This window comes from Chiloscyllium plagiosum, unplaced genomic scaffold (genome assembly GCF_037043375.1).
Source record: "Chiloscyllium plagiosum isolate Xiang-an unplaced genomic scaffold, Cpla_swu_hap1 HiC_scaffold_23, whole genome shotgun sequence".
Taxonomy (NCBI): Eukaryota; Metazoa; Chordata; class Chondrichthyes; order Orectolobiformes; family Hemiscylliidae; genus Chiloscyllium; species Chiloscyllium plagiosum.
In genome coordinates, this window is record NW_028270161.1 from 31,642,338 (window position 1) to 31,669,615 (window position 27,278).

The window sequence follows — 27,278 nt, forward strand, 5'->3', positions numbered from 1 at the left end:
AATAAATTTAAATTACTTTAATAAGACATAGGAGCAGAAATGAGACCATTCAGCTCTGCCATTCAATCGTAGCTGATAAGTTTCTCAACCCCATCCTCCCACTTTCTTGATCCCCTTGCTACTCAAGAACCTTATCTATCTCAGTCTAAATATACTTAATGACTTGGCCACCACAGCCTTCTGTGACAGTGAATTCCATCAATTCACCACTCTCTGACTGAGGAGGTTTCTCCTTATCTCCATTCTAAAAGGCCTTCCCTTTACTCTATGGTTTCAGGTCCTCATCTCTCCTACCAATGGAAACATCTTCCCAACATCTACTGTTTCCAGACCATTCAGTATTCTGTATGTTTCAACTAAATACTCTCTCATCCTTCTAATCTCCATCGGGTATAGACCCAGAGTCCTCAAACATTCCTCATATATTTAGCTTTTTATTCCTGGGACCATTTCTGTGAACCTTCTCTGAACACACTCCTTCCTGAGATATGGATCCAAAACGACACACAATATTCCAAATATGGTCTGACCAGAGAAGTACACCCCTGTTTTCATATTCAAGTCCTCTCAAAATAAAAGCCACCATTGCATTTGCCTTTCTAACTACTGAATCAACCTGCAGTTTACCTTGAGAAAATAGGTAAAAACCACCACAGAACACACCAGATGGCCTCCTTCTTTAGAGACCACAATTTCCCTTCCCACGTGGTTAAAGATGCCCTCCAACGCATCTCATCCACATCCCACACCTCCGCCCTCAGACCCCACCCCTCCAACCGTAACACGGACAGAATGCCCCTGTTGCTCATCTTCCACCCTACCAACCTTCGCATAAACCAAATCATCCGCTGACATTTCCGCCACCTCCAAATGGACGCCACCACCAGGGATATATTTCCCTCCCCACCCTTTCCGCCTTCCGCAAAGACCGTTCCCTCCGTGACTACCTGGTCAGGTCCACGCCCCCCCCTACAACCCACCCTCCCGTCCTGGCACCTTCCATTGCCACCGCAGGAATTGCAAAACCTGCATCCACACCTCCTCCCTCACCTCCATCCAAGGCCCTAAAGGAGCCTTCCACAGCCATCAAAGTTTTACCTACACATCCACCAATATCATTTATTGTATCCGTTGCTCCCGATGAGGTCACCTCTACATTGGGGACACTGGACACCTCCTAGCAGAACGCTTTAGGGAACATCTCTGGGACACCCGCACCAATCAACCACACCGCCCCGTGATCCAACATTTCAACTCCCCCCTCCCACTCTGCCGAGGACATGGAGGTCCTGGGCCTCCTTCTCTGCCGCTCCCTCACCACCCGACGCCTGGAGGAAGAACGCCTCATCTTCCGCCTCGGAACACTTCAACCCCAGGGCATCAATGTGGATTTCAACAGTTTCCTCATTTCCCCTTCCCCCACCTCACCCCAGTTCCAAACTTCCAGCTCAGCATCGTCCCCATGACCTGTCCTACCTGCCTATCTTCTTTTCCACCTAGCCACTCCACCCTCCTCTCTGACCTATCACCTTCATCCCACCCCATCCACCCATTGTACTCTTTGCTACCTTCCCCCACCCTCCTCCCTGACCTATCACCTTCATCCCCACCCCCACTCACCTATTGTACTCCATGCTACTTTCTCTCCACCCCCACCCTCCTCTCATTTATCTCTCCACCCTTCAGGCACTCTGCCTGTACTCCTGATGAAGGGCTTTTGCCCAAAACGTCAATTTTACTGCTCCTCGGATGCTGCCTGAACTGCTATGCTCTTCCAGCACCACTAATCCAGTGCCTTGAGAAAATCCTGGGTGTGAACTCCCAAGTCTCTTTGCACTTTGAATTTCTGAATATTCTCCCCATTTAGAGAATACTCCATTCCTCTATTCTTCCTACCAAAGTGCATGAGCTTACACTTTCTCACGTTGTACACCATCTTCCACTACTTTGCCCAATCTCCTAATCTGTCCAAATCCTTCTGCAGCCTCCCTGCCTCCTCAAAGGTACCAGTCCTCTACCTTTCTTTGTATTGTCTACAAGGTTAGCCAGAATTCTCTCAGTTCCTTCATCAAGATTGTTAATGTATAAAGTGAAAGGTTGTCCCAACATTGAGCCTTGCAGAACATCACTTGTCACCAGCTGCCATCCTGAGAAACAGCCTTTTATTCCCCACTCTCTGCTTTCTGCCAGACAGCCAAACTTCTATCCATGCTAGCACCTTGCCTCTGACACCATGGGCCCTTATCATATTCCGCCTCCAGTGCAGCACCTTGTCAAAGGTCTTCTTGAATTCCAGGTAGATAACATCCATTGGTTCTGCTTGGTCTAACCTGCACATTACTTCCTCAAAGAATTAAAGAAGATTTGTCAGGCATGACCTCCCGTTGCTGAAACCATGCTGACTTTGCCTTAATTTACTATACACTTCTAAGTATTCAGAAATCGCATCCTTCATAAAATCCAGGATCTTAACCACGACTGAGCTAAGGCTAATCAGTCTATAATTTTCCGTTTTTGCTTTATTCCCTTTTTAAACAGGAATGTCACATTAGTGATTTTCCAGACCTCTGGGACCCTCCCTAATTCTAGTGATTCCTGAAAGATTACCACTAACAACTCCCCTATCTCTTCAGCTATCTCCCTTAAAACTCTGGGGTGTAGTCCATCTGGTCCAGGTTATTTATCCATCTTCAGGCCGTTCAGTTTTCCTTGCACCTTCTCCTTGGTGATGGCCACAATATTCAACTCTGTCCCTTCACTCTCTTGAATTTTTTAGAGATTTCTTGTGTCTTCCACCGTGAAGACTGACACGAAGTAATTTACTCAGTTCCTCAGCCATTTCCTTGTTCCCCACTACCATCTCTCCAATGTCATTTTCCAGCAGCCCAATGTCCACTTTTGCATTTCTTTTGCCCTTTATATATCTAAAGAAATTCTTACAGTCTACCTTTATATTATTGGCTCGCTTACTCTCATATTTAGAACATAGAACAGTACAGCACAGTGCAGGTCCTTCAGCCCTCAATGTTGTGCCAGCATTCTAGCTTACTCTAAGATCAGACTAACCTACATACACTTCATTGTACTAACTTCTATGTGCCTATCTAAGAGTCGCTTAAATATCCCTAATGTTTCTGACTCTACTGCCACTGCTGGCAGTGCATTCCATGCAGCTACCATTCTCTGAGTAAAGAATCTACCTCTGACATCTGCCCTAAATCTTCCTTCAATTGCCTTAGAATTATGCCCCCTTGTGATGGACAGTTCCACCCTGGGAAAAAGTGTCTGGCTGTCCACTTTATCTATGCTTCTCAACATCTTGTATACCTCTATATTGTCACCTCTCATCCTTCTTTGTTCCAATGAGAAAAGCCCTAAATCCCTCAATCTTTCTTTGTAAGACATGCCCTCCAGTCCAGGCAGCATCCTGGGAAATCTCCCCTACACCCTCTTTAAAACTTCTACATCCTTCTTATAATGAGGCGACCAGACCTGAACATAATGTTCCAAGTGTGGTCTAACCTGGACTCTATACAGCTGCAGCATAAGCTTACAGCTCTTAAACTCAATCCCCCACTAATGAAAGCTAACATACCATACATCTTCTTAACAACTCTATTAACCTGTGTGGAGAAAGTGAGGACTGCAGATGCTGGAGATCAGAGCTGAAAATGTGTTGCTGGAAAAGTGCAGCAGGTTAGGCAGCATCCAAAGAGCAGGAGAATCGATGTTTTGGGCATGAGCCCTTCTTCAGGAATCCTGAAGAAGGGCTCATGCCCGAAACGTTGATTCTCCTGCTCCTTGGATGCTGCCTGACCTGCTGCATTTTTCCAGCAACACATTTTCAGCTATTAACCTGTGTGTCAACTTTAAGGTTTCTACAGACATGGACCCCAGGATCCCTCTGTTCCTCTACACTGCCAAGAATCCTGCCTTTAACCCTGCATTCTTCATTCAAATTTGACCTTCCAAAGTGAAGGACTTCACACTTTTCCAGGTTGAACTCCATCTGCCATTTATCAGCCCAGTTCTGCATCATATCAATGTCTCTGTGCAACCTATAACAGTCCCCCACACTATCCACCAACCTTTGTATTATCGGCAAACTTACTAACCCCTCCTTCCACTTCCTCATCCAAGTCATTTTTAAAAATTACAAAGAACAGAGGTCCCAGAACCGATTCCAGTGGAACACCACTAGTCACTAAGTTCCAGGCTGAATACTTACCGTCTACCACCACACTCTGTCTTCTGTGGGCCAGCCAATTCTGTATCCAGACAGACACGTTTCCCTGTATTCCATGCCTCCTTACTTTCTGAGCGTAGCATGGGAGACCTTATCAAATGCCTTGCTAACATCTATGTACACCACATCCACTGCCCAACCTTCATCAACGTGTTTTGTCACATCCTCAAAGAATTCAGTAAAGTTTGTGAGACATGACATTCCCCTCACAAAGCCATGCTGACTATCTCTAATCAAACTATGGTTTTCTCTCAGAATCCGCTCCAATAATTTGCCCACCACTGACGAAAGACTGACAGGTCTGTAATTCCCAGGATTATCCCTATTCCCTTTCTTGAAGAAGGGAATAACATTTGGCACCCTTCAATCATCTGGCACTACTCCAGTGGACAGGGAGGACACAAAGATCATCGCCAGAGCTGTAGCAATCTCGCTTTCTGCAGTAACCGAGGGTATATCCCATCTGGCCCGGGGGTATATATATCCTTATGGTTTTCAAAATTTTAAGCATATCCTCCTTTCTAATATGAACCTGTTCTAGCATATCATTTAATCTTCTCACTCCTTATTTCTTTTTTTTGTTGCCCTCTGTTGGTCTTCATAAGCTTCCCAAACATCTGGTTTCCCACTGCCTTTCGCCACATTACATGCTTTCTCTTTTGCTATTATGCTATCCCTGACTTTCCCCGTCAGCCATGGTTGCCTAATCCTCCCTGTACCATGTTTCTTTTTTCTCAGGATAAATCTCTGCTGAATTACTCCCAGAAATTCTTGCCATTGCTGTTCCCCTGTCTTTCCTGCTCGGCTGCTTTCCCATTCTACCCAGTTCCTCTCTCATGCTTCTTCAGTTGTCTTTATTCACTGAAAGACAATTACCTCTGATTCTATCTTTCCCCTCTCAAAGGGAGTACATATCAGATTTTTAAATCATTAATCACACTTTGGGATATATTAAACTAAGGATGTACATCACAGCTTGCATGAGCCAATTAAAAATATTTTGCATTGGTGTATTTGTGAAATATAAATCAGACTACTTCCACTATAAACTACAAATCTAAATATAACGTAGTTTCTCTGTGACACAGGTTTTCTTCCTGGTTTTGCTTCATACCTTCTCTGTTGGGGTTTCTATTTCTGAAATTCCATTTTTGTTAGAATTCTGCTTGCCATGCTCCCTCAAGACCAGTTCCACTCTGACTACTATCCCCTTTTGGTTTGAGATCCTAAAATGAGAAATGATTACAAAAGTAATCTAAGAAACAGGAGTGGTGGAAAGGAAAAGAACACAGTAAAAGAAGAGAAAAACCTAAGTGAGTTAAATCTTTATAAAAAGTAGGTGTAAGCCTCGAAGAGTGAAACTAAACAAATTCGCAATGTCCATGATCAGTCTGTGTGCACAGCAAGCAGTCACATATTGATTTGTCATCCTAATTCTTACTAGGAGTAAGTGCGGTCTGCAGATGCTGGAGATCAGAGTCGAGAGTTTGGTGCTGGAAAAGCACAGCAGGTCAGGCAGCATTCTCTGATTAAATTAAAGGTAGCTTGTGGTGATTTACCCACAACACAGTACCCTGTTCCCACTTTCACGCCATACCATTTGGTCCCTTTAGCCCTATGAATTATAACTATTTCCATTTTGAAAAGATGTTTTGGCTTCAACAGCTTTCTCTAATGGAAGAATCCATTGGCTTAACACTCCTCACCCATAGACGGCAGTCAGCAAAGGTAGATGACACAACTTCATGATAATTCTCAACTGTAGTGCTCTGCAAGGCTGCATACTTAGGACAGTTAAAACCTCAGATGCTGCCTGACCTGTTGTGCTTTTCCAGCAACACACTCTCAATCCTAATTCTTACACAGAACATGTAATTTTTAAGGTCACTTGAATCATAAATTGGAAAAGGTGTTGAACAGGTGTTCAAGCCCACAGTCAATATTTTCTCCTCAGAGCAAAGTAGCAAGTGCTATTTAAATGTTTCCTATATGGAACAAGCAAAATTGACTGCAAAGTTGAAGAGAAATGTCTTCACCCAGGGATTTGATTTGAATTGTTATTGTCACATGTCCTGAGATATCGTGAAAATTATTGTTTTGTATGTTATCCAAACAAATCATACTTTACATAAGTACATAAGGGTAATAGAACAGAATGCAGAATATAGTATTACAACTATGGAGATAGTGCAGAGAAAGATCAACTCTAATATATGAGAAGTCAATTCAAAAGTCTGATAACAGTGGGGAAGAAGCTGTTCGTGGAACTGTTGCAACATGTTTTCAAACTTTTGTATCTTCTGCCCAGTGGAAGAGAGTGGAAAAGAGTATAACTGGGTTGGGAGGGCTCTTTGATTATGTTGGCTGCTGTCCCGAAGCAACAGGAAGTATAGACAAAGTCAATGGAAGGAAGGTTGGTTTGCATGATGGACTGAGCTGCGTTCACAACTCTGTAATTTCATGTGGTCTTAGGCAGAGCATCTAAATGGATGCTTTCAGTGATGTATCTATAAAAATTGGTGAGAGTCATTGTGATCATGCCAAATTTCCTTAGCCTTTTGAGGAAGTAGAGGCTTGGTGTGCTTTCTTGACTGTAGCATTGAGTGGATGGACCAGGACAGACTTTTGATGATATTTACTCCTAGGAACCTGAAGCCCTTGACCATCTCCATCTCAGCACCATTGATACAGACAGGGGCATGTCCTCCTCTCTGCTTCCTGAAGTTGATGACCAGCTCCTTCATTTTGCCGACATTGTGGGAGAGATTGTTGTCTTTACGCCACACCAATAAGCTCTCTGTCTGTTTCCTGTACTCTATCTCATCATTGCTTAAGAGCCGACCCACTACCGTGGTGTCATCAGCAAATGTGTAAGTGGAAATAGAGCAGAATTTGATCACACAGTCATGAATGTATCAGGAGTATAGTAAGGTCCTAAGTATGCAGCCTTGCAGAGCACTGTAGTTGAGAATGATCATGGAGTGTTGCCACCTACCCTTGCTGACTGCCGTCTATGGGTGAGGAGTGTTAAGCCAATGGAATTTTCCATTAGAGAAGCCAAAACATTTTTTCAAAATGGAAATAGTTATAATTCATACGGCTAAAGGGACCAAAGTGGGAACAGGGTACTGAGTTGGTTGTGTTGTGGGTAAATTACCACAAGCTACCTTTAATTTATGTAGTTATTAAGCAATCTCACAGACAGTCAAGTAATGAATTAATTATTAATTATTAAAAACTTTATTGCATGTAGCAACCAAAATAAGACCCCTCAAGAAATCAAGTTAAGCTTCATAATTCACCGTGGCTATTAACAAATTAATGGTGGAATTTAGCTATGATTCCAACCAACAACATCTCTCTCTGATGTACAGGTATGATCCTTGTGCACTGTTGTTCACAGTTTTGGGCATAAGCCCTTTAGCCCTTCATCAGGAATGATGAAGCCCTTCCTGATGAAGGGCTTATGTCCAAAATGTTGATTTTCCTGCTCCTTTAATGCTGCCTGACCTGCTATGCTTTTCCAGCACCATACTCTCAACTCTGACCTGTAGCATCTGCAGTCCTCACTTTCTGCTCCATAGTGTTGTTCATCCAAGTTCTGCTGCCGAAGAGTTCAAGTGTTGGATTCTTACACAGTTTGTTTTCATCCTTCAGGTCTAGTGGATGTCACTATTGATTATCTTTTAGCTTCTTTCATCCACAATATTACAGGCTGCAGCTTGCATTTTTATCAGAAGTAGCTCCCTTGTTCCTTGTTACATTTGGCATTGATTGTATGTTTGAAGACACACCTTTCCTGCGATTAACTCCTTAAATTCTACTCCAGGACAAACAGTTATCCTTGTGTCACAAAGCAGCCAATTGTCAAGCAGAAGTTAAAACTGTTTTTTGTTTATGTAATTTTGACTCCATCTTTTCCCAGGCAGGGCTAATTGCTTTTAATTCCTGTGTAAGTCTGTACGTATTTTTTAGTAGTTCATTTCAGACAAAGTTATTATTGCTTCTTTCAATCAATGAACAGTTGTTAAAGTTCTGAAGTTTACATATTTCAGTTGATCAGCCAGGATGATATTAAATGGCAGAGCGGAGCAAGCTTAAATAGCCAAAGGTCTTATTCCTGTTCCTACTTTCTATGTTTCTGTGCTACATGCAAATTTCCCTGTGAGTAAATGTTTGAATGGAGTGTTCTATAGATGCATCCCCCTGAGAGAGTATTCCTCATGTTCTTCCGTCAAGATATTTTTAGTAAAGCCTAATTCTTTTCCAAGCTTTTGGTCATCTGATCTAACAACTCTTTGTGGCTTGGTGTCTGAAACATCTGCACAGAGGCTGGGTCCCATCACCAAGGCACCCTTTATTTACTAATGATTTGGAGATGCCAGTGTTGGACTGGGGTGTTGTGGGGCCAAACGACCTGATGAAGGAGCGACACTCCGAAAGCTAGTGCTTCCAGTTAAACCTGTTGGACTATATCCTGGTGTTGTGTGATTTTTAACTTTATTTACTAATGCACAGTACACTGGCTGTGAGCAACCAGCTCAAAGTCAATTCTCAAACAGGGAGCTTATAATCTCCTGGTTATGTTGGTTAGTCAAGGCTTTCCTAATTGGCCCAAGTTAACAACCTCAATCAAACATTTCATAGCTAACAAGGTCAACCTGATCCCAATCTCTACAGTATCAAACTTTGCTTTATAATGATCCTGTGAAGATTTTCATGATGTTAATGGCACTATATAAATATTAGCTGTTGTTGAACTGGATTGGACATATTCTGTATTCTGCTTTTGTAATTTAGCAAGCTGTCAACCCATGCAATAAATTATTGATAATAAAAAATGTATTCATGCTAAGTTAGCTTCAGTACTACATTCAGTTTCAGCCTGATATGCTGATCTTTCTCCAGCATATTTTGATTGTCTTTGAGGTTAATTCCTCAAATATAACAATACACCACACTCAACAATAAATCTTATTACCTGGGGCTGAAATAAATCTGGCTTAGTATTTCAGCAGCTTCCTATGAGCGGCACGGTGGCACAGTAGTTAGCACTGTTCAATTCCCGCCTCAGGCAACTGAGTGTGTGGAGTTTGCACATTCTCCCCGTGTCTGCGTGGGTTTCCTCCCACAGTCCGGTGAATTGGCCATGCTAAATTGCCTGTAGTGTTAGGTGTAGGAGAATGGGTCTGGAGGGTTGTGCTTCGGCGGGTCGGTGTGGACTTGTTGGGCCGAAAGGTTTATTTGGAAGCACTAGCTTTCAAAGTGCTGCTTTTTCATCAGGTGCTTGTGAAGTAGGATCATAAGACACAGAATTTATCACAAAAGATTAGTGTCATGCAGCTGAAATGATATATTGAACAAACCTCGATTAAGTCTTTCATCTTTTAGAATGGAGTTGTTAGTTTCGGTTCTTTAATAAGTAAACCCCAGAACTTCTTTTAAGTCACATTCTCAAGATAGCTTAAAGTTTTGGAACAAAAGGTGCCATCTCAGCTCAGACAATACATTAAAGGTGTGAGGTTAAAGTCTGTCTGTATCCCAATCTTAAATCAGACTTGTTCTATTTCTTAAGTGGAATTTACATAATGTTACATGGATTAACTTTCAGCTGGTTATGTATTTTTTGAGCAAAATAGAATATATATGCAAATATAATTCTGCAACTATAAATTCACCCCATAAACTTATATGTGTGTTTGCATGCAGGAGAGAGAGGCGGAGTGAGTGTGTGCATGTGAGTGTGAGTGCATGTGAGAGAGAGTGTGCTTGCCTCTGTGCAAGCTTGATAAAGTATGTGTGTGAGTGTGATGGGGTATAAGCCTGTGAGAGGGTGCATGCGTGGGTGTGAGTGTGTGGGTTGTATATGTTGTATACACACACGTAAGCACACTCTCTCACATGCACTCACACTCACATGCACACACTCAATCTGTCTGTCTCTCTCCTGCACGCACACACATAAGTTTATGGAGTGAATTTATTTTGCAGAATTATATTTACATATACATTCTATTTTGCTCAAAAAATACGTAACCTACAGGCAGTCAATCCATGCCTGTAGGTTACGTATTTTGTAAAGTTGTGTAAATTCCACTTTAGAAATAGAACCAGTCTGACTCAGGATTGGGATACAGACAAACTTTAACCTCATACCTTTAATACATTGTTTGAGCTGAGATGGCATCTTTTATTATAAATCCTTAAGCTATCTTGAGAATATGACTTAAAATAAGTTAATTTTAAAGAACTGAAACGAACAAATCCATTCTAAAAGATGGAAGACTTAATCAAGGTTTGTTCAATATATCATTTCAGCTGCATGTCACTGTAATCTTTTGCTATAAATTCTGTGTCTTATGATTCTGCTTCACAAGCACCTGATGAAGGAGCAGCACTTTGAAAGCTAGTGCTTCCAAATAAACCTGGTGGACTATAACCTGGTGTTGAGATTGTGGTGCTGGAAAAGCACAGCAGGTCAGGCAGCATCCAAGGAGCAGGAGAATTGACATTTCGGACATAAGCTGAATTCTGATGAGAAACATTGATTCTCCTGCTTCTTGGATGCTGCCTGACCAGCTGTGCTTTTTCAGCACCACATTCTCGACTCTGATGTCCAGCATCTGCAGTCCACACTTTTTTTCTTATAACCAGGTGTTGTGTGATTTTTAACTTGGAATAGAATGAGTTGATTTTGGAGTCAATGCAATTAGTCCTGATCATTACACAATGGGAAGAATGTATTGGAGAATCCATTACCCAGAAACAACAATTGATGATTGTGCAGCAAAGAAGAGTATTAACAGATTTTAATAGTGCTTTAAATTTTGATTACGACACAATGGGATGGACATTAAGCATGATTACGATGTTCAAGGTTTAACTCAGTCAAATTTAAATTTTTGTTTGTTCGAGGATCATTGCAAGTTGATATGCACATGCCCATTTCAGCCCTCAGCTCACAAACACCATGCAATAAGATTATTTTGCAGCTGCATCAAAGTGGCAGCTAGGCTTCTGAGATATACCTGTTTTAATATGCACAAAGATGATCCTGTACATCATTGACCTACATGTAACTGCAATTTTCATCTCGGCTGCTTGAGCCATTGACTATAAAACATTTTATATATTCAGTACGTTTCCAACATGTTGGGTGTTCATATCACTGTGCCACAAAACATACTGCCAATGCCTTGCTGTTCAATAAAGTCTTTGATGAGTCTAAATAATTTTTTTCATCAAAGTAGACCGTCTCCTCCTGATCACTCGGTGCAAATTCTGTCCTGCAACTGCTGAAATGCCATCTCTACTGAAAATAGTTCAGTAACCATGGAAACTGGACGAAATCAATTCAAAATTTGTCAAATGTATAAGTATTTCCTTGGCAACCAAGCTATTTTTCACTTAACTGTCAACAGGCAGCAGTTCTTAAAGTTCATTCAGTTTGCTGAGCAGTAAAATCTCCATTGTGTCCTATTGTGCAATTGTCAATGAACGTATTAAGAATGTGTTTACAGCTTTACTATAATAGTGAGCAGTTGACATCTTCCTATTTTACTTCCCTTACCGAGAATGTAGTTCTCAAGTTTTACAGCATTTGTTTTTTACATGTAGCAAAACTATAAACTTGCAAATATTTCAATTCTGATATGACTTTGAAGAGGAATCAGATCAGACTCAAAAAATTAATTCTTTTTGTCTCTCCAGAGCCTGAATTTCTCCAGCATTTTCTGTGCTTGTTTCAGATTTCCAGCATCTACTGTATTTTGCTTTTATAAGCTTGCATTTGCTTCACAAATACCAAACTGTACAAAAAAGAAAATTCAAAACTGTGGCCACTATTTCTGGGAAAGCACTTGACAAGAGTTCTTCTCTGCTAAAATGCGACTCCTGAAGTGGCTCAAGGAGTAAAGATATCAACTAGAACGGGTCCATACAGTCAGGAAGATCACAGTCTGATCCTTAACTTATGCCAAGTTAGATCCTGTTTGGGTTGCTGTGGAAAAATTGCAGTTGACCATAATGACTGCAGCTTAAGGCAGAAGAAAAGACTGCTAGATTTCAGATCGAACTATTTTCCAGTGAATTCTCCTGGAAAGTGATTATGTTTGAACAGTCTTAAAACACAAACACATGGATGAGATTCTCCATGGCTGCCTACTAGAAACCAGCACCTTAACTGTTGTGCCTTAGCCATCTGTGAGCCTGGACAACTTTTATTTTGATGTCCTTTTACCCAGAGGCTGCTGAAGTATTTTCTCTGGGTCTGACGTGGAAGGGATAAACTATAATACATAATGCACTGTTTTAGCAATCTGTAGATAAATGAAGATTAGAGTAATAGAATCATACAGTATTGAAACAGACCCTTCAGTCCAATCGATCTATGCTGATTATATTCCCAAACTAAAATCGTCCCACCTGCTTGCACTTAGCCCATATCCCTCCAAACATTTCTTCATGTACTTATCTAAATGTATCAAAATAGAAATCTTATACTACTGAAATGTAATAACTATAAGAAATCTAGAAGTAAATCTTGATATAAGCCTGAATCTCAGGAGCAGCTGCAAGATTCACACTAATCTCAGTCCACCATTTTACATGTGTGATTAGCAGGCAACAATTCAAGTAATATCAAATAAATCTGAATAAAATCATTTTTATAACTTTTCCAAGCTGTTTGAACAGACCAAAATATTGACTTTAATTTCATTTTGTATAAGTGAGATTTTAACATTCTAGAAATCATATAGAGTGGATTCTCTGATCCTCAATGGTCTCTTCTATTGCAAGTTAAGCAGGCTATTTTGTTGGCATGCAAGGGCTTTCATTCCCACAAAATGAACATTTAATCTTGAATTGCTGTAGCTCCCTTAAAATTAAGCCTTATCATTTGAGTGCTTTCTATAACTACACCCCAGCATCTATCTTTGGGAGGTGCCAGAATGTGATTAAGGACAGGTAAATGGTGCAGAAATGGAGGTGGCAGAAAAATACAGTTTTTTAAAATTGCAACTAAATTTTGTTGACAGCGTATTATCAAAAATTTCCCACCTTGCTGCCATGCATCTCAGCTATACTCTTGAGATTATTTCATTTATTTAACTCTTAATGAGGCAATTAATGCATTTCCTAGCTTCTACCCTAAAGGTGATGACTAATGGAACCATCTGGTGTTGTTTTCTACCTAAGTTATTAATACAGCAGTATTTCACTGCAGCATATTGGACTTCAAGTCAAAACAAGCCACAATGACAATAGTCAGTGATGAATACTGCAGTTAGACAAGCTCTTGTTAGCCAGACTGCTTGAATAACATGTAGATTTGGACAACCAGAAATATGCTCCAATTAAATATAAGAGGACAAAAATCATTATCTTCAGTCTCCATGATACTCCCCAAGCTACCGAGTTATCCTGTATCACAGTAACTATCTTTGTCTAAACAAAATTGTTCATAACCTGGTGTCAAAATTGGCCCAAGTTGAGCTTCCAAATGTCCATCTGCTCCGTATCTAAGACTGCCTATTTCAACCACTATAACATGGCCTGACTTCATCCTTTCCCTCAGTTCATCTGCTGCTGAAACCTCATCCATACCTTTGCTGTCTCTAGACTTGATTATTTCAAAGCCCTCCTAGCTAGCCTCTCATATTCTATCCTCCATAAACTTGAGGTTTTCCAAACCTCTGTTACTCATGTTCTACCTCAAAAAAGTCCTCTTTACCAATCACCACTGTGCTAGTAGACCAACATTGACTTGCACAGTCAAGCAATGCATCAATTTTGAAAACTCTCATGCTTGTTTTCAAATCCTTCCATAGTCTCACTCTTCCCTGTCTCTATCATTTCTACCAGCTCTTTAACTCTCTGAGGTATCTCTGCTCATTTAATTCTGGCCTCTTAAGTATTACTGTTATTAATTACTGAACCACCGGTTGCCATGCCCTCAAATTCCAAGCTCCTCATCTCGGGAGTTCCCTTTATAAACCTTTTCCTTGCCTCTTTTTTTCTCCTTTATGGCACTCCATTCAACCTCATTCTTTGACCAAGTTTTTTTTAGTAACTTATCTTAGTATTTCCTTAGCTGTCTCTGTTATCAATGTTGCTTGTTAATGCTCCTTGGAATATTATATTATCTTTCCTCAAGATTCATATTGTAAAGGGATATGGAATAAATGTCCAGGATAACTTCTGGCTTACGATTACTAAGTTGTGAAAAAAAGGCTCCAACAATATACATTTTCTGACTGTGGTAAAGCTACGTATAGATATTTATTTTAATTAGGAGAAAGTGAGGACTGCAGATGCTGGAGATGAGAGCTGAAAAATGTGTTGCTGGAAAAGCGCAGCAGGTTAGGCAGCATCAAAGGAGCAGGAGAATCGATGTTTCGGGCATAAGCCCTTCTTCAGGAATGAGGAGGGTGTGCCAAGCAGGCTAAGATAAAAGGTAGGGAGGAGGGACTTGGGGGAGGGGCGTTGGGAATGCAATATGTGGAAGGAGGTTAAGGTGAGGGTGATAGGCTGGAGAGGGGGTGGGGGCGGAGTGGTCGGGAAGAAGATTGCAGGTCAAGAAGGCGGTGTTGAGTCCGAGGGTTGGGACTGAGATAAGGTGGGGGGAGGGGAAATGAGGAAGCTGGAGAAATCTGCATTCATCCCTTGTGGTTGGAGGGTTCCTAGGTGGAAGATGAGGCGCTCTTCCTCCAGGCGTCATTATATTATATGACATTATATTAATTCAGGATCTAAGCATTGCATTAACCATAGATGCTAAGTAAATATTAATTATCTAAGCTGTGTTTTCTTTTCAGAAAGATCCAAAACCTACAGTAATAATAGGAGTCCATCATTAGAATGTTTTCTTTAAATAACTGCTTTGTAATCTCAGATTAATTTTCACAAATCTTGTTCCATTTTGCCACCAGACTTCAGTTGGAGTATTATACTGTTTTATTCATTCCTGGGAGGGTGTAGTTAGATGGTCCAGCATTTATTGCCCATCCCTAATTGCTCTTGAGAAGGTGATAGCATGTTTCCTTCTGCAACTGCTGCAGTCCATATGGTGTTGTACTCCCACAGTGCCTTTTGGAAAGGAGTTCCAGGATTTTGGCTCATCAATAGTGAAGGACCAGTGATATAGTTCCAGGTCAGAATGGTGTGAAACTTGAGGGAAATTACAGACAGTGGGGCTGCCATGCATCTGCTGACCTTGGCCTTCCAGGTGATAGAAGTGACATGTTCAGAAGGTGCTGTCAAAGGAGCCTTGGTGAGTTGCTGCAATGTGCTTTATAGCTGGTACATACTGTTACCGCTGCATTGCAAAAAATGAAATCTGTTACTAAAATGTGAGGGAGTTCAATAAGCCTGCTTCTGTTTCCTCAACATAGGAGGGTTGTTTTTTTTTTCTTCACAGGGTTAGGGCAAAGAAGGAGGAAAAACTGTGGGTCACGAGATCGACTATCACCTTGCTTTCCAAGCCAGGACTTCCCTTCCCTTCCCCTGCACTAGGCTAGTTGTCAGATGACTCTCTAAGTGAGACATTTGTCATGTGTACCATAAATGACTCAGTTAAGTTGGTAGGGGTTAAGGCAGATTTTGAGGGAGAGGTTGAAATCCTGTCCCCACCAGAAATCCACCCCATAGAGAAGAATCACTTTCTTTTTCAACCTTGTCAATCTCCGAAATCAGTAACAATATCTTGTTTTTTTTCCCCAGTTGTGTCCATTCTCTTTCCCATTTGAAGGCATTGATTCTATGACTGGGCTAAAATCTATGTCTAAATAAAAACCAAAAAAACTGTGGATGCTGTAAATCAGAAACAAAAACAGAAGTTGCTGGAAAAGCTCAGCAGGTCTGGCAGCATCTGTGTAGAGAAATCAGAGTTTACGTTTTGGATCCGGTGACCCTTCCTCAGAACTGGTTTTCCTCCGGTCCAGTGACCCTTCCTCTAGAGCTTTTCCAGCAATTTCTGTTTTTGTTTAAAATTCATGGCTAGCTTGATCAGGAAGGGGTGTTTCACTTTCTGAAATCACATAGGTAGAGATAGCAGGTCAGACCATTTTGGGCATAATGATTTGATGTGGTCAGATGACTCACTAAGATTCACTGTCTGGGGTCCAATAAAGACCAGCTGCTTGGACACAGTACTGGAATGTGTCTTTGATATCATACCCCTACATTGGCTCAGTACTCTCAAAGCAGAAAGTCAGGAAAAAAATTGGTTGAGAAAGAAAAATGAGAGAAGCCTCATCTCTAATGGATCAGTATTGAATTAATTTGTCAGAATTAATAAATGTCACATTTTTTAGCTTTCTTTTCATTGACAGTATTTCCAGATAACCACTTATATTTAAACCATTAACTATAGTGTTAGTATACAGAACATGGAGTCAAATAAAACAAATAGCTTGATAAATACATTGAATTGAGTGTCTCATTTGAAATTTGGACCTGAATTAGCAGAGTGCATGCAAGACTTGTTCTCACCAATCACGTAAGATGTATCCTTGAGATTTTTTCCTTGTCAAGCAGAATATGTAATTGGTGATTTTCATGACCAGTAATCAGAAATACTTATATCTACACGCAATGGGGAGTTAATTTCTTTTGACAAGTCAAGAGTGGGGTTTGTGTGTCATAGAAGAGCATCAAAGATGCAGAAAACCAGAGTCCTCTGCAGGTTATGAAGTTTTATGTGTACAATATCAATGTCAGCCTCCCCACTAGATACCAACCAATTGACAAGGACGGAGATTAGGGTTGTCCAGGCAGCAAATGTTGGTTCCTGTAGCTAAAGGCTTTTTTGAATCCAGTTGTCACATGTATGAACATATGAAGTAGGAGCTGGATTAAACCATTCGACCTCTGAGCCAGTTCTGCCTTTGATAAGATCATGGCCGAACTGATAATAGCCTCCATACCACTTTCCTGCCAACCTGTGATACCCTTTGATGCCACTGTTCCCTTCCCGTTAGCCAAGAATCCATCTAATTCTGCCTTGAAAACATTCAATGACCAAGGTCCCACTTTGCTTCATGGTCCTTTTGCTGACTTCTGTTTGAAGTAAACTTTGGTTGGTGTTAAGGACAGGTTCAGGCTCCACAGTGATGACCCCATAGGTAAAAAGCTGCTTTCCAAATTCACAGAAGAATAGCAAACCAAACAAGATTTCAGAGGGTACAAGGTGCCCATAACCCCACAAATAGTTCATTACAGTTCAGAAAATTGACAAGTGGAGAAAAACCAGTATTAGAAATGTCAGATTATTAACTGCAATGTTAGTAGCTCAGGGCAGATCATATATACCTTCAACGATCTAACTGGTGTCAAAGAATAAAACCTTTGCAAATTTTTATAACACATTCTTTCATACTCATAATTTGTGAACATATAGGTCTCCAGGGCAAAATGAATTCTTTCCAAATTTAGTCTCTTTTAAAGGAAATTGGACAATGGGCATAGATAAGAAAGATAAAATTTTGCAACCTAAACTGTTTGATAGGTGAGGTTTCTACAGGAAAGTGTCCTAACAACTAATTAAAAGATCTTGTTAAGTACCACATCATTTAATAATCACTTGACTATTCTTTTTTTCATTTCATAATTTTATTCAATACAAAATGCAACTAACTGTGAAGAATATACTTATTATGACTGGACATGTCTTTCCCATATGCCAAGTTTTATCATGTGAGTAGATAATTACACTAAAACAAAAAGAAATTACAACCGATGGAAAAAACTTACATTTCTCCCATTCATGGTGTTATTTTGTATACCATTCCTGTTTTGGGATTACTTACAGAAGTTGGAATTCTGTACTGTCAAAAAAGAATCCGTGTAGTCGGATTCAAAATGATACAATTGTACATTGCATAGAACATGTGGTAAGATACTGTATTATCTCCATAATATTTTGTTTGAACTTCCAATTCTTATTTAAGTAATTTTTCAAGACACATTCCTAATACAATCTGAAATAAAAACAGAAACTTCTGGAGAAACCCAGCAGGTCTGCAGCATCTGTGAATAATGAACCAATTCACATTTCAAATCTGATATGACTCTTTAGCTTTAAAGAAGAGTAATATCGGACTTAAAATGTTAACTCTGTTTCGTTTGCCACAGATGCTGCCAGACCTGCTGAGTTTCTCCAACATTTTCTGTTTTTATTTCAGATTTCCAGAATCCAAGGTACTTTACTTTTATTTGGATGTTAGATTCTAATACAGTGTTTTAAATTTTCATCACTTTAAACATCTAAAATCCTGCCTATCAGCTTAATTATTAAAAGTCATTCTTGAACCTTGAATCTTCCACTCTGGAATTACTTAATTTAGCTTTATATCCTATTTCTCTATCTAGGACCCAGCTTATCATAAACAAATTACCATCAACCAGTACCCTGGTTACTGCTTATCTAAACATTAAAACAGCTATGTATTGTGGCTATTGTTCATACTGATGTTCTGCTTATTAATTTACCTTGCTTTGCAGTTATTTGGTTATGCCTTTTATGGGAACAGACCTTAGCAAATTAATGAAGCATGAGAAACTGACTGAAGACCGGATCCAATTTCTGGTGTATCAAATCTTGAAAGGCCTAAAGGTCAGTTTGTCCTCCAGTCATTAATTTTGACTCTGGGAATATGATATTAGTTAATTGCCTGGCCAGTTTTAAAATGAAAGTTTTACGTCAGTACATATAATTTTAGACAAGTGAGTTAGAACCTTATGCCCTTACATTACTTTGAGACATGTTATATTAACTTGCAAGACATGTAGTTATCCATAATTGTTTTTTTCACCAGAATATAATAAAATCATTCTTTTGAATCTTCTACTCTCACAAGCGTACTTCAAAACAGTATTCTGAGGATGTGGTGTCAATGGCATATTGGAATTCTCTTGAAGTAGTGCAGTGGTTTGATGCAACTGTTTGGTTGGCTGAGCCACTTCTCAGGGCAGTTAGTATCTACCTACCACACAACTTAGTTTTTCAGCATTTTGTTCTATTCATTCATGGCATGAGGGCATCGCTGACTAGGCCAGCATTTATTGCCAATCCCTACTTGCTCAGAGGGAAGTTAGGAGTCAACCACATTGCTGTGGGTCAGGAGTCATGTGTAGGCCAGACTGGGTAAGGATGGCAGTTTCTGTCCCTAAAGGACATTAATGAACGAGGTGGGTTTTTCTGGCAATTGACAGTGGATTCATGATCATCAGTAGACTCTTAATTCCAGATTTTTTTAATTGATTTCACAATTCACCACCTGCCATGCCGAGATTTGAACCTGGATCATCTCTGGATTAACAGTCCAGTGATACTACCACTAGACCACTATCTCTCCCGATCTTGCACATTGGAATACTCCACTGACTGGAATGAAGTGCATCCTTCAGTAACTGAGAGCCTTTCCGAAGTGAACTAGCACCCTTCAGTAACTGAGAGCCTTTCCGAAGTGACCCTCTGATGGTGGAGGTGCTGGGACTGATAGTCATAAGGCAGCTTGAAGTGCTATTTAAGATATTGTATGATCATTTATTGGGAGTGCTGGTCACTACTGAATGTGAGAAAACAGCGTGGATTACATATTTTACGATGCTCTTCAGTATCTGGCATTTTTGAATTACCACCGATAACACAAATTTAACTGGGTAGATCTAAAGCTTTAAAATAGTCTAGAGCTGGCAAGTACAACTGGTTCTTTCCCAAAATAAGAATACTGAACCAGTTTATATTTCTTATTAACAGTTCATGTTTATTTTTACTGATGTCAATTTTATTACTTCCATGGTTTAGTTTCAATTAAATTCATATTTTCCATTTGACTGGGATTGAGCTCCTGTTCTCTCTGGTTTACTGGTCCAATAATGTGACCATACGCTATAATAACTCATTTTTATTCGTATGTTGCAGAAATTTAAACAGTAACTGAAGATCAATTCCATTCAGCATATATCTTCTTTGTATTCTTGTGAAATGAAAAATGGCGCCAAACAGAACTTGAAACTTTGTGAACAATAGCAATATTTTTCCAATTTTGAAGACAAATGCAATTTAATGTTTTGGCACCAATGAGAATTTTCACCTATGGAGTCTTTAACGCAGAAAATATCTGAAGGTGTTTTGCAGAAGAGGACTAGCTGGTGAACCTCAGTTTAAGAAATAAGAGAGAGGTTAAAAGCAGTTTTTTTCAGAACATACATATACCATGGCTGTGGTGTGCTACCAGAAGTAGATGTGCACCCACACAAGAGTAATTTGCAAGTGCAATTCACTCACGAAAACAGCACAATGTTATTCTGCAACTGACTGCTGAACTGGCTTGAGGTTACGTGGGTGTTAAGGTTTCATCCTGTTCTTTCGTTATTGTCTCTCAGAAATATGCTTAGCCACACGGCATCTATGAAATAGCGCTTTCACATAAAAGTCATTCTTTTTCAACAAAGGAGGGAAGCCAGAGGCAGTAAAGATTCTGGCTTCTCGTTGGTGTATTGTGTTAATTTCATTAAGGAAATAACTTCAATTTATATTGGCAGGATATTAACCTGGCCTGTGTTGTCTGGAAATTCTTAACCACAAACTCCTTAGATTCACAGATTTATGTATTTTGAAGCAGCGCCAAATTCTTGGAGGTCGTGTACTGACATGGATTGAGAGCTGGCTGGCAGACAGGAAACAAATAGTAAGAATAAACAAGTCAGAATTTGCTGAAGGAACTCAGGAGGCCTGGCAGCATCTGGAGAGAAATCAGATCCAGTAACCCTTCTTCTGCACTGAATGAACAATTCATTTTCTAAGTGGCAGCTAGTGACCAGTCAGATACAGCAGGAATCAGTCAGACCCCAACTATTCACTCTATTTATACATATATTAATGATTTAGGTAATGGAACTAAATGTAATATCTCCAAATTTGCAGACGACACAAACCTGGGTGGATGTTTGAGCTATGAGGAGGATACAGAGATGCATCAGAGTAATTTGAACAATTTGAGTGGGCAAATGCATGGCAGGTTAAACATAATGTGGATAAATGTGAGGTTATCCACTTTGGTAGCAAAAGCAGGAAGGTTGATTATTATCTGAATGGATATAGGTTGGGAAAGATGAAAGTGCAACGAGACCTGGATGTCCTTGCTCACCAGTTAATGGAAATAAGCATGCAGGTATGTTGATGTTCATGGTGAGAGGATACAAGTACAGGAGCAGGGATGTCTTGCTGCAGTTGTACAAGACCTTAGTGAGGTCACACCTGGTGTTTTGGTCTCCTTATCTGAGGATTCTGGCTATAGAGGGAGTGCAACAAAGGTTTACCAATCTGATTCCTGGGATGTCAAGATTTAAGTATGAAGAGAGACTTGATCAATTAGGAATATATTCACTGGGGCTTAGAAGAATAAGAGCAGATCTCATAGAAACCCAGAAAATTCCAACAGAACAAGACAGACTAAATGCAGAAAGGATGTTCCGAATGACCATGAGGCCAGAGTCAGGAGTCACAGTCTAAGGACACAGGGAAGGCCATTTAAGATTGAGGTGAGCAGAAATTTCTTTTCCCAGAGACTCATGAGCCCATGGAATTCTTTGCCACAGAAGGCGATTGAGGCCAGAACATTGAATGTTTTCAAGAAGGATATAGACATAGTGCTTAGGGCTAAAGGTTATGGAATGAAAGCAGGAACAGTTTCCTGAGTTGGGGGATCAGCCATGTTTGTACTGAATGATGTACCAGGCTCAAAGAACTGAATGGCCTACTCCTGTTCCCATTTTCTGTGTTTTTACATTTCTGCGAAAGTATGTGGATAGTACTGTACACAGAAAGGCTGAATTTAATACAGGCAGCACAGTCCAAATGCCTCCAGTGTAAAGGTCATAGGTGAGCCTAACCCTATGACCTTTCGCAGGCTCACTCAGGATCCATCTAATAACTGCTGATGACTTAGCAGCACCATCAAGAGCAGTGGTCACTGCTAGATCCACCGGAGTCAGGAGGGATGTGTGCTATGATGGAACCAATTTTGAAGCTTCTTCTGGGATCTCACCGGGCCTCGGCTGCCAGGCCATAACAAAGGAGTGGAATGGAAGGGGGCACCTCCCAGAGTAGACAGAGCAGAGAGGAGGGAAACAGGAGGGAGTGGGGGGAAAGCTATTGAAGCCTTCTGAATGACACAGGAGCCAATAAAGGAGGTCCATTCACCCTTCCTGACTAGGACTCCATGTGGCTTATAGTGAGTGCTGAGCACTAGGTGCTGGACTCAAAACATCATGGGTAAAATCCATTGGTTGTGGTAGGACCTTCTTAAGAGGCCGGTAACTGAGTAAAATTGGAGCGAGGTGGGCAGGTAAGCACAGGGAACAGTGCCACTGGCATGGAGCCCAATTTTGAAGATGCAGACCCCCAATCCCCACTCCCACCCAACCTCAAGGGCCATAAGTGTTCATCTCACAGTTTGCAGTCTAAATTCTCTCACACACACACACACACACACACACACGGCAAGATCTTCTACATTTACACCAGTATGTGGGAGGATGAGCAAAACTCTTTTTATACAGTGAGTTATGCACTACCTGAAAAGATAGTGGATGCAGATTCAATCGTACTTTTTAAAAAGAGAATTGGGTATGTGCTTCTAAAAAAAGGACATATGGAATTTCAGAGCTATGGGAAAATAACAAATAAGTGAGACCAATGGACAGGATTTTCAAACAGCCAGTACAAGCACTATGGTGTGAGTTGTCTTCTGTGTTGTATCATTATACATTGGAAGAGATCTAAAAAGCAAACACAAAATTAATCCCCCATGGCCTGCTCTGAAGTTTGTAGATGTATACAAACTAATATTGGACTCATTTATCCTTCATGACCACCATTATGGCTGCCAAATTTTACTGTGGTTTTGCATCTGTGCGGTTGGAAACTGTTATAAACAGCAATAGCAAACATGTGGTTGAAAGTGAGAAGGAAATCTTTAGACTGTGGCAGCAGGATGTAGATGGCCTCATCAGTGAGGCATCAAAATGGAAAATGGAATTTAATCCAGGAGAATGTGAGGTAACGCATTTTGGAGGGTGCAGTAAAGCATGGGAATATGCAATAAATGCAAGTTACTGGAAAGTGTGAAGAAACAAAGGGACCCCGCTCACATATTCTTAATGGTAGCAGGGCAGCTCAATAGGATAATTAAGAAAGCATATGGCATGCTGTGCTTTATTATACAATGCATAGAAATATAAGGGCAGGGAGATTATGCACGAACTGCATAGAACCCTAATTAGACCACAGCTTAACTAATGCATGCAGTTCCAGTCTTCTCATCATAGGAAAAATATTACTGCAATAGGGAGGGTGCAAAGGAAATTTATAAGAGTATTGCAAGGAGTAGAAGTTTTTAATTAAAGGAGTTTATTTGCGATGCGTAAAGTTGTGATGCCCTAAAGAGAGTTAATAGAATTAACCTATTTGCCTTAACACACAGGTCCAAAACAAGGGAGCACAGATCGACAGTAATTGACAAGAGTTTAAAGGGGAGATAAGAAAGAATTCTTTCATCTAGATAGTGAAGGGGATATTGAACTCACTGCTTAAAAGAATAGTACATGCAGAAAATCTCAGCACATTTAAAAATGATTTGGATGGCTACTTGAAGAGCCCTGACCTGCAGGTCTTGGAAGATAGTGCAGGAGATTAGGCTGAGTAGCTCTTTGTCAATCAGCAAGGAAACAATGCACCAAATGACCTCTTCCTCTATCATCTCAATGATCTCTGTAATTTCCATAGACATTTACACTAATTATCTTTTGGTTCATACAATAGATTGCATAGTATTAGTCAACCATTAACATCTCAAAATCTAGCCGTTGGTCTGAAATCGTTGCTGGGTTCACAGTTGGTTTAGCCCAAACGCAAGTATATAAACATTGAATTGTATATATATACATTCTGATCATTCTAATCCATCCTCCTCAAGATCAGGGCAGCAGCTGATCCCTGTTCTTATAGCCCATTTGGTCTTGGACGTCTTCATTAGGATGGATTTCTTCTATTTTGATTCCAAAAAGTTTTTCACTGACACCAAATCCCTTCGCTGCAACACATTTATTTGACGAGTTAACAATTGGTATGATTTTTATCATGAAAGCAGCACTCAACTTTATTCTTTTTGCTCCAGCATCCTTTAGTGTTTGCCATTTGTGGTCTGCTCTTTGTAAAATCCCAATGCGTCTTCATACACATCCTGAGTTGTCTACTTGATCTCAAGTTTGAATGGAGACGATGAGTAAAACATCTCAGGTGAAAATTGAGGCCAACACCTAATGCGAGTTTAGCATTTCTTAGCAGAAGACTAGGGAGTTTGATATATATGCTGACTATAGGCCTATACATATTTTTGGTTCTGAAACAAGGGGGTCATCTTGAGTCAATACACTGTCCTGTATTTATGTGCTGTGCTCAATGATGCATAAATGGTTTGATGTTAAACAAGTCCTAATTATATTCAAAAAATACTAATAATGCCTCTATGCACTCCATCAAATTCTACAAATTTAGGTCTTCCCACTTATCATTATGCACATTGATAATAGCTATTTTAACATTCAAATTAATGTGGAGCCAAAAATAAATACACAGATAAATGGGGAACAACACAGGGATGTGTTTTCTAAATTCTAATGGCAATGTATTTGTTGTGGAAAGAAACTCTAACTTGGGCCAAATAGATGTGTCTCTGAGAAAAAATAAATTTATAGTATCTTTTTCTTTTTAATAGTACATCCACTCAGCAGGGATCATCCATCGGGTAAGCCCCACTCAATGCTATCTTTTATGTTTAATTTCTAAAACATGAAACACTGATTATAGTTTGATTGTCACCAGGCATCACAAAAAGTAATGAAATGTACCTGTATGTCACGTTTTGAGGCTTGCAATTACAAGGATAAAAGAAGTCCCAAGTATTAACATATTTCAATAGTTTAAAGTGTTGCCCATTCTAGCAGGTTCTCTGATGTTTTATTGGAGGCCCAGTTAGCATGAGAGTTGCTGGGCAATTGTAGCACATTGTGAGTAAGGAACTGTGAAGCCCAAAGCAAAATGAGTCCTGCAATTTGTACAGGACGTTAATTTGATGCCATATTTGTCATAGTTTATTATGATGCTCAAATAAAGGGGTGTAGCGTTTTCTTGATGGCCAAGTTGAAGGATCAGAATTTTGCCTTTGTTTTGATGGGAAGACATGTAATCTAGAACTTAGTTTTTTCTAAGGGACAGATGTTTTGTTTTAAATTTGATCTCAAAAGACTGAGATGGATCTGCAGAGCCAACATATTGGGAAATCCTATCACTAGCCTTTATGAATGGGCTGAAAGCTCAGATCAAACATCACTAGAATTATTAGCATTTGCCAAGATCAGTTCATGCCATTATAATGGCAGTGCTATAGTACCTAGAAATGCCAAGGAGGACCACCTTTTGAGGACTTTTCAAGGACAGTAATGCCGTCTTATTTACTGCACTGTGGATAAAGTCAGGGCTGTTGCAGAGTATAAATAAAATCTCAGAAACTTTTGCTTAGCAAAGATTAGCTTCCCTGGTTAACTTATGTTTTTATGGTTGATCTGTTGTCAGGATCTTAAACCTGGGAATCTGGCCATCAATGAGGACTGTGAACTCAAGGTAGGCTCAGTTTTTTGATTTGTGGTTTAGTACATTGGTTTAAAAACTGGCAAACAATAGAGTGCCATTTTCTCTCAAGACTTTTTGTGTATCCTTTGAAAATGTTAACAGTGATAGCTGCAGTACCAAGGTTTCAACATGTGGCATTATGCCAGTGAACAACAAAGGAAGACATTTACTTCGACTGGTTTCATAGAAATAATTTAGCACTTACACTTCTAGACTGTTCCTCATGCCCAACAGATTTTATTGAGCAGGATATCGATGATGCATGCTCCACCCAGAAACGTATTAAATAAAAATTGCATGCAGTTCTCCAGTTGGCCACAGATTCAGTGGAGCAGCCTCGATCACCCGTGAAAATATGACAGTGAGCAAAAGGTCCACAACTCGAGTTCAACTCTGCTACCACCAGACAAAAACTTTATGCTATCTTTATCGTTTGTTGTTAGTGCTGATGACTAGATTAATTTTTGTCAGACACCATTAGACATCTGTTCATTCCCAAACACACCTGATACTGAAAGCTTGTTGTCCCTCCTATTCGGTTTCACTATCATTTCCATTTAATTGATTTGAACAGCATTACTGCTGGGTACTCCAGATGAGTTTGCTGATTTAAAAAAAATGCTCTCTCTCGAGATGAAATTAAGAACAAATATGTTAACATATTCACCTGAGATTCCTTGTCTCACCTTTCATCATAAAAGCTGAACCATTTGTTTCAAATGGATTAAAAATACACCATTACATAAAAGTCAAAAAGATCATCCAAACACATTGTCTCAAATACAATTTCAATGTCCTTTAATCCCACTCGGTACAAATGAGCTTATGAGTTCTCTGGATCAGATCTGGTTTTATTCCTTTTGCTTTTACTCTGTATTCTTGTCTCCTGCTGGTCACAACATCTATAGCCTGAATCCAGTGTTCCAAAATTTAAAGACTGCTCACTAAATGAGTGGGATGTAGACTAACTGCTGCACCCAGGCAAAATGGGACCATGCCATTGTTGCAAGCCATGCTGAACTCTTAGTAAAACGTTTTTCCAACTTGAAACTTGTGGACTGCAAGCCAGGTGTCAAGGTGCAAAGAAAGTTCGAAATAGAGCAGAATGAGGCTATCACTTAAAAGTATCCTTCCTTTTCCAGTATGAAGTTAAGCTCTGTCATCGGATTCATGTTATATTTGTATTATAATTACATGGTCCGAATAAGGTGAAAACTTTCAGCACCAAACCTAGAGTTAGAATGCAGTGTGCTTTTAATGAAATTATGAAAGGGTAAAGGAGAAGAAAAGCATTTATTAATGTTCTCTTTCAGCAATCGTTTATAATTTCGTTGA

At 40.0% G+C, this 27,278-nt stretch overlaps 1 protein-coding gene across 1 annotated transcript in view; it reads left to right on the forward strand.

Moving 5' to 3' along the window:
- The window catches only part of LOC122561715 (mitogen-activated protein kinase 12-like), a 70,502-nt gene that overhangs the window by 16,134 nt on the left and 27,090 nt on the right, over nucleotides 1–27,278 (forward strand). The window contains exons 4-6 of the mRNA XM_043713757.2: nucleotides 18,749–18,860; nucleotides 25,030–25,059; nucleotides 25,887–25,934. Of these exons, the coding sequence (XP_043569692.1) occupies nucleotides 18,749–18,860; nucleotides 25,030–25,059; nucleotides 25,887–25,934 (190 nt within the window). The remainder of the gene's footprint in view (nucleotides 1–18,748; nucleotides 18,861–25,029; nucleotides 25,060–25,886; nucleotides 25,935–27,278) is intronic.